The sequence below is a fragment of the Carassius auratus genome, chromosome 21 (genome assembly GCF_003368295.1).
Source record: "Carassius auratus strain Wakin chromosome 21, ASM336829v1, whole genome shotgun sequence".
NCBI lineage: Eukaryota > Metazoa > Chordata > Actinopteri > Cypriniformes > Cyprinidae > Carassius > Carassius auratus.
This window is the reverse complement of record NC_039263.1, coordinates 21,276,924-21,290,756: the sequence shown is the minus strand read 5'-3', so window position 1 is coordinate 21,290,756 and position 13,833 is coordinate 21,276,924. Positions and strand designations below refer to the sequence as shown.

Here is a 13,833-nt window from a genome sequence, read left to right as displayed (position 1 = left end):
AGAATTAATAAAAATGCATCTGTGACTTAATATTGCTTCTTATTTTTCAGTGGAAAGTTCTCATTAAACACATAGCTTTCTTCTCATCTTTGTGCATTTTCAAACGTTGTGCATATTTCTGAATCATTTTTTTTTTTACTTCATAATATTGGTTGTCTTCTCTTGTTTCAGAGTTTAGCTCCAACCCCAGTTAAGCAGACCTGAGCAGCTGATCAAGGATCAGCAGAAACTGTGGTCCTCCAGCCCAGGACTGGACACCAGTGTTGTAAGTCATTCTGTCTCTTTATAGTGCATGTTCAGGACATATTGCAGGAGATCTCAACATTGTCTCTTAAGGTCCACTTACATGCAGAGTTTTGCTCCAACCTGCAGTGCACCTGAACACATTAATCGAGGTCTAACTATTAGTGTTGTCACAGTACCAATTTCAGTACCAAAGCAAAACACAAAACATGCTAATTATTATTTTTTTAAATTATTATTATTAGCCGCACTTATGCTAACAATTAACTACTCTAATAACAGTGTTCATTTCAATCCGACATTCAAATTACAGTTATATATATATATATATATATATATATATATCCTGATAAATACAGGTGCTGGTCATATAATTAAAATATCATCAAAAAGTTGATTTCACTAATTCCATTCAAAAAGTGAAACTTGTATATTATATTCATTCATTACACACAGACTGATATATTCCAAATCTTTATTTCTTTTAATTTGGATGTTTATAACTGACAACTAAGGAAAATCCCAAATTCAGTATCCCAGAAAATTTGAATATTGTGAAAAGGTTCAATATTGAAGACCTGTTGCCACACTCTAATCAGCTAATTAACTCAAAACATCTGCAAAGCCTTTAAATGGTCTCTCAGTCTAGATCTGTAGGCTACACAATCATGGGGAAGACTGCTGACTTGACCGTTGTCCAAAAGACGACCATTGACACTTTGCACAAGGAGGGCAAGACACAAAAGGTCATTGCAAAAGAGGCTGGCTGTTCACAGAGCTCTGTGTCCAAGCACATTAATAGAGAGGAGAATGGAAGGAAAAGATGTAGTAGAAAATAAGTGTAGAAGCAATAGGGATAACTGCACCCTGGAGAGGATTGTGAAACAAAACCCATTCAAAAATGTGGGGGAGATTCACAAAGAGTGGACTGCAGCTGGAGTCAGTGCTTCAAGAACCACTACACACAGATGTATGCAAGACATGGGTTTCAGCTTCGCATTCCTTGTGTCAAGCCACTCTTGAACAACAGACAGAACCAGAAGTGTCTCGCTTCAAAAAGGACTGGACTCCTGCTGAGTAGTGATAAATCAGACCCAAGAATGCAGAAGAGCTGAAGGCCACTATCAGAGACACCTGGGCTCTCATAACACCTGAGCAGTGCCACAGACTGATCGACTCCATGCCACGCCACATTGCTGCAGTCATTCAGGGGAAAGGAGCCTTAACTAAGTATTGAGTGCTGTACATACTCATACTTTTCATGTTCATACTTTTCAGCAGGCCAAGATTTCTAAAAATCCTTTCTTTGTATTGGTCTTAAGTTATACTCTAATTTTCTAAGATAATGAATTTGGGATTTTCCTTAGTTGTCAGATACAAATAAATATATCAGTCTGTGTGTAATGAATGAATATAATATACAAGTTTCACTTTTTGAATTGAAATTATGATATTCTAATTATATGACAAGCACCTGTATACACAGAATGACTAATTGAACTGCTTTTATAGTTTTAATAATTAATTTATTTGTAATGAATAAAGGGATTTTACATTTGATTATTAGTTTTTCTTACTTGAATGCTTTTGTTCGGATGTAAAATAAAAAAGTGAATTATTATTAAGAAAAGAACTGCAGGAAAAGATGCAATGTTGCTCAGTGATTTTGGTTTGGAACCTTTAGAAAATAGAAAAGAGTTGACTTTGCCAACTCTTTCAACTTCAAACGGGTGTAGCTCAGTCTTTTTTTTATATATATATACAGTTATACATCATTTTGAAGGACTTTTTAATGAGGAAAAAAAACCTCAACTGATTTTTGCTCATTGTGACTAACTTTGCCAGCACAGGTCACATATGCTACTTAATTTCCACTTGAGATTGGTCAGATTTAAAGTCTGAGATTAGTCCATCAGTTCTTGAATTTAAATTTTTGTTTATGTGTGTGCGTGTGTGTGTGTGTGTGTGTGTGTGTGTGTGTGTGTGTGTGTGCGTGTGTATGTGTGTGTGTGTTCAAAACAAGAGTGTCTGTCTCAGAAGCTGAAGAAAAAAGGCCACACCTTATAGGAAATAAACGCCTCCTAAGTGTATGGAAATACCTGGCTGAGGAGATCAGTGACATAAACCAGATAAAACTGTCAGTGGTAAGTGTGCTACAACCTCTTATCTAATATGACTCGAAGTGAATAGAGACTATGTACCATAAAAAGTAGATAATGTAATGATAATTCAAGCCTATTTGTGAAACTGGACCACAAAACCAGTTACAAGGGTAATTGTTTTTATTTAATTTTTTAGATTTTTATTTCAATAATAATACTAAATAAGTTTTCCATTGATGTATGGTTTGTTAGGAGGACAATATTTGTCTGAGATACAACTATTTGAAAATCTGGAATCTGATGGTGCTAAAAAATCTAAATATTGTGAAAAATATTTCAAATCCAGAGCAAAGCATTTTATTAATAAAAAATTAAGTTGATACATTTATGGTAGGGAATTTACAAAATATATTCATGGAACATTATCTTTTTTTAAAATCCTAATGATTTTAGGCATGAAAGAAAAATCAATAACTTTTTTGAGACTGCCATATAAATATATGTATGGATAATCTCACATACTGGTAATGTGGTACATTGTCCTAATGAATTGTCCTTTTTTCTTTCTTTTTTTTTTTTGCAGGTCTGAGACAGCTACAAGCCACAAAAACAGTTCATAGTTCCTGCATTTCTATAATGCATTAATGAATAACAATAATTAAAATAAAATGTAATGTCAAGGTTTTGTGTTAATTCCAGCTATGTTGAGTATTCTGTGAATAATTTTGATTTTAGGTGCATATTCTTAATTCTTTGCAAAACAACCTGAACTGTTTGCTATTGAAAGGTTGGTATGAAGTTTAAATAAATAAAAACATTATATTCTTGACAAAACCTGTGTACAGTTTGTATTAATAATTTAAATTATTTACTTATATTAATTAACGGCCTAATTACCAGCTATCAGTTAAACATTCAAATCAGAACCAATATAAAACTGCAACGAAAACTATTAAATATATGCAAATAAAGACCAGTACAAACTTGCAATGGAACCATCAGAACCATTACAAAACCAACGGAAACCATTAAATTTGTTTTAATAAAGACCAATACAAACTTGTAATGGAACCATTACAAAACCAACGGAAACCATTAAATTTGTTTTAATAAAGACCAATACAAACTTGTAATGGAACCATTACAAAACCAACAGAAACCATTAAATTTGTTTTAATAAAGACCAATACAAACTTGTAATGGAACCATTACAAAACCAACAGAAACCATTAAATTTGTTTTAATAAAGACCAATACAAACTTGTAATGGAACCATCAGAACCATTACAAAACCAACAGAAACCATTAAATTTGTTTTAATAAAGACCAATACAAACTTGTAATGGAACCATCAGAACCATTACAAAACCAACAGAAACCATTAAATTTGTTTTAATAAAGACCAATACAGACTTGTAATGGAACCATCAGAACCATTACAAAACCAACAGAAACCATTACATTTGTTTTAATAAAGACCAATACAAACTTGTAATGGAACCATCAGAACCAATACAAAACTGTGATGAAAACCATTATGTACAAATCGTGACCAATACAAACTTGTAATGGAAACCAATACAAACCAATAAATCCTAATGGAATATGCCCAAAACACACTACGTAATGGAAACCATTTGGTAATGGTTTTAATGGTTAATTGCTGATGGTTTGTAATGGTTTTGTAATGGAAACCATTAGAATTTCTGTAATGGTTTCTATTGTTTTTTTCAGCAGGGACGTTACACATATCCCTGAACTAAGTACATTTCTGCAGCTGTTATTATGTTTAAATGAAAACGAAAGGAGGCAGTGGTATTTGATATCCTATTTCGTTTTATTGTAAATGTACTGAGGGGAAAATTGCAGTAGCCAAAGCGATCTGAGTTCACGCAGCATTGGTTGAGTTCAACCACCATTTATTTGGATCATTTTCAAATATTACTGTTATTGTGTCATGAAATGTAATTTTAAAAGTATTTCAGGCGAGAATGTAGTTGTTTAAAACGCAAATCTATGGTTTATTTATAAAGACCGTGCCTATTTAAAAAATGTGTTTCGCCGATCTCTGCGATGGTGAGCTCCACTCGATCAGCGAGAGCTCAGTCCTCATGTATCCGCCGAGATGCAGCCTCAAATCGGCTAGACCTTCTGATATGTGCCGCTGGCTCTGATGTGTCTTTAGTGGTTAAACATAACATATAATTCAGCTGCGGGGTAAATCTAACAGGTTTTCTTTGGTCTGTATTCAATTTATCTATATGTTAAAATGAAAATAAAAAAGGCAAATTTATATAATATTTCGTTTCATTGTAATGGCTGCATATACACATATCCCTGAACTAAGTACATTTCTGCAGCTGTTATTATGCTTAAATGAAAACCAAAGGAGGCAGTGGTATTTTATATCCCATTTCGTTTTATTGTAAATAGGAAAATTGCAGTAGCCAAGACGAGCTGACTGAAGTTATCAAGTACGCTGCTGTTTATAGATTTACCGGACTTGCGTCGTCGCGGACATCACACTCCCGAGTCGAATGCACAAAGTCTGAACTAACTACCGAGGATGCACGTCCAAAATCAGCGTACTTTAAAAAAAACAAAAACAAATCAGCAGTACTTTGTATTGAGAAACGCGCGCAGACCTACGTCACCAGTCTATTTGCCTAATCTACCCGGTACTTTACACCGCGGTGGAAACGCAGAAAGCAACAGGTCTGGGGGGAAAAAAGTTCCTGGTAAAAATGTTCCGGGTAATTTCGGTGGAAACCAAGGGGCAAGGAACTCGACCGGAAGCTGAAGTCGGGTGGGGGCTGCCATCTTCTAGCAGAACTTCACTTGCGTTAGCATTCCCATTGACTCCCATTCATTTTGGCGTCACTTTGACAGCGAATAACTTTACATCTGAGGCGTTTAAAGACTCTGTTTGTCCATTATTTATTTCTAAAGATACACGACAATGTATAAAGGGCTCCATTACCTTCTATGTTACATTATGGCCCCGTATAAACAGTTTTTGTAAAAAATAGGCTAACGATTGCGTCATAACCACTCGGCTCTCTGTCGCATTACCGTACAGGCAGGAGGAGAAGCTCGCAGACAATTAACTTAATATGGCGTACTGGCGTTACATTTTAAAATACTATACAAAATAATTAATCAGAATACTTACTCCTGCTCACTCACGACAAATAACTCCCCGCTCAAGCTCGCCGTCTCTGCAAGATTAACAATGGCAGTTTTCACGCACAGCTACTAGAAGATTTACATCTGTCAGACAGGTTGCTGACGTCGTCAAGCTTCGTTTGAGTCTGCGCGTCAGAAACGGAAGTGCTAAAAAACGCTAAAACTGGGCTTCATTTGTCTCAATTGAGTTCCAATGGGGTCGCTGTGTCCATTTCTTTTACTGTCTATGGTGGAAACGCGGCATTAGAAGATTTACATCCGTCAGACAGGTTGCTGACGTCGTCAAGCTTCGTTTGAGTCTGCGCGTCAGAAACGGAAGTGCTAAAAAACGCTAAAAATGGGCTTCACTTGTCTCAATTGAGTTCCAATGGGGTCGCTGTGTCCATTTCTTTTACTGTCTATGAATCAGAGCAGTAAGTTATATCTGCACATATAATTGAAGTTACAGTGTGATGCTAGGTGTTCCTGTTGAACTAGAGGAGCATTTATTTATACTTAATGTGTTTTATTCCCTATACAACATTTACAGTGCGATGCGATTGTTTTGGGTTTATTTATTGCCGTTAAATCTTCTGGAAACATATCAACGAGCGGAACTAGGCCCTTGTATTCAGAAAACAGATGCATGAACTATCAAAACAGATCTACTTTCCGCGCAAGAGCATTGTTAGACGTGAACTATGAGATACTTACAATGCCTACCTTGCGTAGTTTAATCCAAAGCAACTCAAAAGCCTTGTGTTCATTTAGTTTTTCAATTCTCTTTTTCTTATTGCTGTACTGCGACATTATGCACCCCGTGAATAATTTGACACGATATCTTCTAAAAGAGCAGCACGTTGTGCAACTGTAATGCCATATCACGAGCGTTTTCACAGCAAATTGGGTTAAAAGTCACGCAGTAGTTCCACTTACCTGTCCAGCGCGGTGCCTCAGACATTTACAGGACTGAAAAATGTTGCGAAGCCCCTTTGGTCAGTTTCCAGACAATGTCACGGGCCACGCAAGTTTGAGTCACACCCTGCCAAGCGAGTAACCCCAGAGTGCAGTCTGGACGATGGGGCGGGGCGGGGCGACACTTCGAGGCGGAGCGACACGTGTCGTGTGGTGTATTTTGCCGGTTCTCCCAAGGATCAAACTCAGTCAGGGATTTTTCTCTCAGAAGAAAAGACTTTATTTTAAGCAAAACAAAGTCGAGAGCTTGTTGCAAGAAGTTCTGTCGAAATGCTAGGTTGCATCTCATTATATACCGTATACAGGGCGTTTCCAAATAGTCAAACTTTTCCTTATGCATGCAATTTTGATCCCTCCCTAGGGAGGAGGGCCCCTACTTGTTTTTGTATAACGAAAGGCCGTTTCTGGCCATATGTTTCTCATCAGTTCTGTAAATTCCAGGGTGTAGGCAACTTTCTCTCCATTACCTATAGGATTATAATGGAAAAACAACTAGCAACAAAAATGGCTTGATTCACATTGATTATTCTTGATTGATTAAAATCTTACTAATAAAAATCTTCCACATATTCTCCCCTTTGAGACTTAATAAGTCTCACATTTGATTATTCTTATCCAGAGTGCTACTCCATAATCCAGTCATATTATTTACACTACCTAGTGACTAAATAAGTCACATTGTATTATCCCCAGTGACTAGATTACGAAATTCCACTCTGAGGGATTACTGGACCAAACATCTCTCTCCTACTTTGACATGGAGTGAGTAAAAGATCCAGTCTCCCTAACCCCTCTTTAATAGTAGACATTGTTAAAAGCATGAATGTGCAATTGGTTCAACATTTGCCTGGTTCTCACAGTTTTGTATAAAAGGCATAAAAATACATACACATACAAATACAAATCAAATCACACATTGAATATCACAAGATTATAAGAGTTGATCTTCAGCTTAGATACCTTATGTATCAATTTCCCATTATTTTGATATCTTTGAATTTAATTTGCTTAACTGTGGCTTTGACTAGTAACCTCAATATAGGAAGTATACAGTAAAATAGTAAATCTCCTGTCATTAATGCCATTCCTAAAAACTTTCCCTATTTAATTATAAACTATGCTCCACATGTTCCTAATTGTAAATCAAACCAGTCTTACATTTTATTATCTTTTCCAACATTTTCTTTATCACCATTCTTAGCCTTTTCAATTTGATCAGTTCTTCATTAAATGCTCCCTTCTATAAATACAGCATTTTCCCCAAAACATAACACATACTTTTCCTTCTTCAATTCACAAATCTTGAGCTTTTCTATTTTGCTCTTTTCATTCTATTTGTTGCATCCAATTGCTCTATTTTCCCTTCAAATCTTCCTACATCCATATTTCCCTTCTCATAACCTTAAAATTCTTCATCTACCATTACTTAAAATTCTCTTTCCACCTTTTATTTTCTATTTGTTGGCTCATATCTGCACCCAAGTATTTTGATCTCAGTAGCAGTCCCATCACTCTCTCATTCCATCTTCACCAGGGAGACTCTTTGCGAGTCGTTGCAATGGTCTTTCCCTCGTTGGCAAGGGTGGGTCGTTACTAGCACGCTCTTCATCCCTCACTTCATGCTGTGTGGAGTTGTTGAAGCTGGTTGGAGTATTTTAAGGTTAGAGATGTGAACTCAGGTGTCACTCTGTAACCGTTTTTCTGATTTATGCAAGGCTCTCGAGATCATTTCTGCACCCTCACTGGTTCTCTTTGATGGGGCGAAGCATTCCTTGGCCTTACTGGAACTGCTGTCACCTGTAAATGGAAAACTTAAGAATTTTTTGTTAGTGTTATCAAGCATGCTAATTTGTTCATCTTGCCAGTCGTCCTTCTTGGTGTGACCTGTGGAAATGTAATGTGGGTTGAGGGCTGTCTTGGCCCCTTTTTGAGTTTTCACAATTTCAGTGCTGTCTTTACTATTTATTTATTTTTTTTCCTTTCAATTTTATTCTCAACCATTTGCTTATTCAGTTATCTCTTTGTTTTGTAAACTGAGTTCCACTATATTACTGGATAATTTATCTAGGCCTATGTAGCAAGTTTTTTAAATAACTTCTGTTTGCGATCTAATGTGGATTTTGTTCACCATATAAGATAGAAATATTTATATTCAATGTAAAAGATCTTCATGTGGATCATGCATACAAATATATACAAATATCTCACTGGATTATTACAATTAATGGCAAAATGAATGTGTGGAAATGTAAACTAATATATCCTACTGACACACAACAGCAAAAGATATAAATAATTGGCTTAAAACAGTTTTTTTTCAATGTGAAAATACTAACACTAATACTTCTGCACAGTACTGTATATATTAACATTTTATTAGTGTTATTATAAAAGAATGAGTATGCAGTTGTGACAACAATCTATAGAGTTTTTAATGAGAGTTTGTTTAAAGCAAGGTTGTCTGTATTCAGTGTTTATATAATGTTTAATAACTTTTATATACATATATAAATAAACCTATGTATGTTTTTGATTCAACAGCTTCCACTGGAAATCCTCAGGGAAGTTATTATGTCGGCGGGTGAATCTGCATATTTGACACTTTCTCTGGTTTGCAGATGGTTTAGGGTTGTGCTCCGAAGTTTTTCGGAAAGCGGCACAGTTTGCCTGGCTAGAGAGTAAGATTTCCCCGTTTAATGCTCATTCTCCAATTGAATTTTGTAGTAGAAGGCTGTTAAACTTTTTTTGTATTATTATTATTATCTTTCATGTATTTTGTCTTTACACTATAAGTTGTGGCCAACTGGAAGAATTGTCCTCCTGTCTCCTGACCGGAACGAGTTCAGACGGATGTACAGCATCAGTGAACACTTGCAGTGTACTTTTCAAGTTTAACCCACCAGGGTACAGGGAAGAGACCGGCGTGGTGATCTTCTGGGCTTTTGTTTACACAGGATTTTGTTCCGAGGACTGTTTTTTTTTTTTTTTTTTTTGCGGCATGAAACACATTTGTGTGTTAAGTTCATTGAAGGGAAATAGAGAATGGACTGAGATCAACTGGTTTTGATTATTAATTGATGTAATTTAAAGTTAAACTTTGCACTGTATAATGTTTTAATAAAAAAGCTATGGAAAACACGTGCATGACAACAGGTTTCAGTCATTTACATCAGTCTATCATTCTTTAAGGTTTCTCATATTTGATGATAACATGATTTGCTATGCATTGCTCATAATGGATTCTTAGTTTAGTTGTGACAGGATTGTGAGGATTAATGAGGTTTTCAGTAGTGCAGTTCAGAAAACAAATAACAGAAAGTAACAAGTGTTTTTGGGCAAGTTCTTTAGAACCTGTATAGTTCCTTCCTTGCAAAAAGTAACCATGGATTTATTGTAGTAAAAATATTTGTTGGCATATTAATTACTGTGAGCTGTAATTATAAAAACACCATAGTTTTACTATAGTTACTGTAGCAGAACCATAGTAAATTTTCGTAGGGGCCAAGGGAATGTTCAGAATATTATTGGTGACGTTCAGAGACTGGTGACAATTTGTTACACACACGACACACACACACACACACACACACACACACACATATATATATATATATATATATATATATATATATATATATATACACACACACACATATATATGTATGTATATATTATTTGAATATATAAATCAAGGTACTCCATGACTATCTACATAACCATACTTCGCATAATATTGCCGTGTCATTTTCAAACCAGCGAGTAATGCCGAGGTAGCGTCTACACTACAGCCATTGAGGGAGTAGACCATTTATTTTTATTCTGTTCGTCGTAATCCAAAACTCTTTGTATTTATACGGGATGTTGTGGAAATGCAACAATAAATGCAAAAACACAACATGTATATTCACTTTTTAATTTATATTAAAAGTTTATTCATCTTAGTGTCTACTTCCGCATTGCAATCCTGCTAATAGCGTCATAATTCTCTATACCAATAAGCTGTAAAATCGTCACTCATCTGTACACCAATAAGCTCATCTTAATCATAAACCAATAACCGCTGAGGTGGGCGGGGCGACACGTGTCGCTCCGCCCCAACGTGTCGCCCCGCCCCATCGTCCAGACTGCACTCTGGGATACTCAAGTAGGTATCGCTGCAGCCCGGAGACCTCCAAGTGGGAGGAGCTTTTGCTGCAAGTGGGCTGGACTTCACGGAGAGCTCCAAGTGGGATGGACTTTTGCCGCTAGTGGGCGGGATTTTACAAATGGGCGGGGTTTAAGCGGAAATTTCACATTGCGTCTTTGCCGGGGTGCGCGCGAATGAGGATGGCATAAAGAAGCGATACTAATGAAAAACAGATTTATTGTTCTTCATTGTAGTTTAAATTTTATTAACAAGAGGTTATATAATTTTGTGACAACTGCAAACATACAAGTATATTAAATTATATTAATTTTATAATTATATCAGTATCAAGAAAATGAATGAGTAATTTAGAGCAATAAAATGTTTACTGTATGTGAATGTTTTTCTTTAATGCAAGTTTGAAATCTGAGGGAGAATTATATTGTTTAGATTGTTACAACCCCCTTGGCTCTAGGTGAAACAACATTACAAAAGGCCACACGTGGAAGTACATTTTACAAATAAACATTTAATTTAAAAAAAGAAAACAAATCTAAATAGTAATACAAGAGTTAATAATAATAATAAAAAAAAAACATTCCAAGACTTAAGAGGAAAATATTATTGGTACCAAAGTCCAATTTAAGACACTCATTTCCCCATCTCCTTTTTATCACCAACTCAATCACAGGTAACGCTCCAAACCATTAAAAATTCAAGTTTTATTTGTTATATGACATGCAAAAAGCAGTGAAATGTAGCTCTGGCATACTCTTTTTAGACTGTGCAAAAAAAAAAATAAGAGAAAATTAAATACAAATAATGAAACAACAGGAAAAAAATACGTTTTTTTTTTTTTTTTTGGAGATAATTAAATACAAATAATGAAATATTCACAATATACTGTATTACTACACAGATGATTTGTAGAGATGCTACACAGAAACTGCTACACAGATAATGTGCAGAGATGTACACAATGTGCAGTGAGGATGAAATACCTAGTTAGGTTGTCAAAAAAGCGCAGTGTGCAGAGAGTTATTGGGTAGCCCTAAACAACCAGTCTATAAAGTTCAGTGTGTTTAATGACCATGTTTAGTAGTCTGATAACATGAGGGAAGAAACTCCTCCTGGGCCTCTCCATCTTTGCCATCAGACTGCAGAAGGGTCTGCCTGACTGTAGCAGATGGGTTGGTGGGGTCTTTAAGGATCTTAACAGCCCTAGATTTACATCACCTGGTTTGGATGTCTTGCAGAGAGGGGAGAGATGTTCTGGACATGTGCTCAGCTACTCTTTGCAGGGCATTTGGAGGTATTGAAGATGTTCACTCTCTCCACTGTGGTCCTGTTAATGATGATTGGGGCAGATCCGCTGCTGCCTCAAATAGAAAAGAGTTATTGTAAAATATTATTACAATTTACAATATGAATGTTTCTACTGCATTTCTGAACAAATAAATGAAGGGCTGGTGAGCATCAGACTTCAAAACCATAACAAAACATTCAGTCCAATGACAACGTAAAATAATTCACTGTTGACAAGTTAACATTAACTAAAGTACAATGCACATTTATGTAAGACGTCCACAGAATGTAATGTCATTTACATTCCCACATTTGTCATTTAGGACAGTCTCTGACCATACCCCTGGAGCAATTTTAGGGACAAGCGCTGTTGCAAATGTCCACCTTTAAAGTATGAACATAATTTATCCACACAAAGACCCACATACACACACACATTAGTCAAAAATCTTCAGAAAAAATAAATTACACATCTTGATGCATAGAAAGAACAAAAAAAAGTTTACAGGAAAGTGATCCTTTGGGTTTGCCAAAAACCAGTAACCAGGTCACTGAAATATAACTTTTGGCCACCCAGACTTGAACTTTCTGTAACACAAAGTTTACACATAATGTTTTTGTTTCTTTGTGTTTCCTACAATGTCAAAATTAATTCTACACCTGTTGATATGTAATGCATGGTAGTGGACACTGCAGTTATCCTCATATATCCACTCTGTTATGATTATTAAATTGAAAAATGAATTTGGTAATTAAACCAAATGTTTCAATTGCATTACATTATTTGGATTAACGTTACACGTAAAAATAGATAACATTTTAAAATTGTTTTGAAACAATGACCAGCTTTGTTAAAGTCAAGCATTATCAGTTAGGAGTTTTAACTATTATAGAACACTGTACTAAATCTATTAATAGTTATTGATCGCTTAAATATCAGTGCAGTTATAATACATAGGTCTGCATATTTTACGTAACGTTAGTAACAATAGCCTACCTGCTTATAGTCTTCAGTGTCCGTAATCTGCAGCGTAAATGTATTGCAGAAATATTTAGCACAAAAGGGTAACAGACACAATAAAGATGTAATTTATCTGTGCTGCTAATGCTGTCTTAACGTGCTCTTGGAATAATCGTAAATATGAGTTTTGAAGGTAAAAAATTGCACATGAATGTCCTCCCATTTTCAAACTTGAATGCAATGAGCTTGTAATCATGATTCAACTACGTCAAGACTAAAACATCAACCGCCAAGATACTGCACTTTTTCGCAACTTGTAATACATTGTACGAGTCTAAACTTACCCCTTCAAACTCCTCTTTCTTGACGCTGAAAAGCCTTGGGAAGTTGACCTCCGTTTATACCTATCTCGGGATACTTGCCCATATTTGTTTCCCTATCATAGGTCACTTCGATGCTGCGGTGACGTCACCACGTATGGGAACACCTCTGGTGTGACGAATGTCTGAAGCCCTATACCATCCCGCCAATCCTATTGGCCAAATGGCGCATAGCACCACCCTGCGCATGCGCACGCATGATATACCTGGGTGCAGCGCGCCATTTCGCTCAGATTTCATTCCTTCAGGAATAGCGAATCATCTGTGCCCTATCATCTCGCGTTCTCCAGCGATCTCTTCGAGCAGTGTTAACTCCTCTTCGCGGACGCGATGAGTTTTCGAAAATGTAAGGAGCCATGTACCAGGTACATCACGGCGGGGGACACTCATGACAGGTGCGTAGTATGTCTTGGTTTACATCACGCACAGGCGGCGCTTAGCGGCCTTTCTTCCTGTCCCCATTGTGATGGCCTGCGGCTCAGAGTACTGCGCTCCAGGGTGGAAGTATTCTCTAATGTCGCCCTCGAGTCTAACCCCCGTCAGGTCACCTCTGCGACTGCCGAGGCACCGCACGAG

At 36.4% G+C, this 13,833-nt stretch overlaps 1 protein-coding gene and 2 long non-coding RNA genes across 4 annotated transcripts in view; 1 reads left to right on the top strand and 2 right to left on the bottom strand.

Annotated features, from left to right (window-relative positions):
• Positions 1 to 6,619, bottom strand: part of LOC113038905 (serine/threonine-protein kinase Nek6-like) — a 41,170-nt gene extending 34,551 nt beyond the window's left edge. Inside the window, exon 1 of one of the 2 annotated variants that reach the window (XM_026196701.1) lies at positions 6,447 to 6,619. In XM_026196701.1, the coding sequence (XP_026052486.1) occupies positions 6,447 to 6,471 (25 nt within the window). In that variant the 5' untranslated portion in view covers positions 6,472 to 6,619. The remainder of the gene's footprint in view (positions 1 to 6,446) is intronic. The other variant, XM_026196704.1, reaches the window with a different exon arrangement.
• LOC113038939 (uncharacterized) lies at positions 125 to 3,180 on the top strand. The gene is made up of 3 exons (XR_003274829.1): positions 125 to 265; positions 2,267 to 2,387; positions 2,929 to 3,180. It is a non-coding gene; the product is annotated as an uncharacterized LOC113038939 (long non-coding RNA).
• A 5,831-nt stretch (positions 6,620 to 12,450) lies between the features above and the next one.
• LOC113038941 (uncharacterized) lies at positions 12,451 to 13,269 on the bottom strand. The gene is made up of 3 exons (XR_003274831.1): positions 13,222 to 13,269; positions 12,914 to 12,940; positions 12,451 to 12,504 (listed from the first exon to the last, which is right to left on the bottom strand). It is a non-coding gene; the product is annotated as an uncharacterized LOC113038941 (long non-coding RNA).
• Between the last annotated feature and the right edge of the window lie 564 nt (positions 13,270 to 13,833).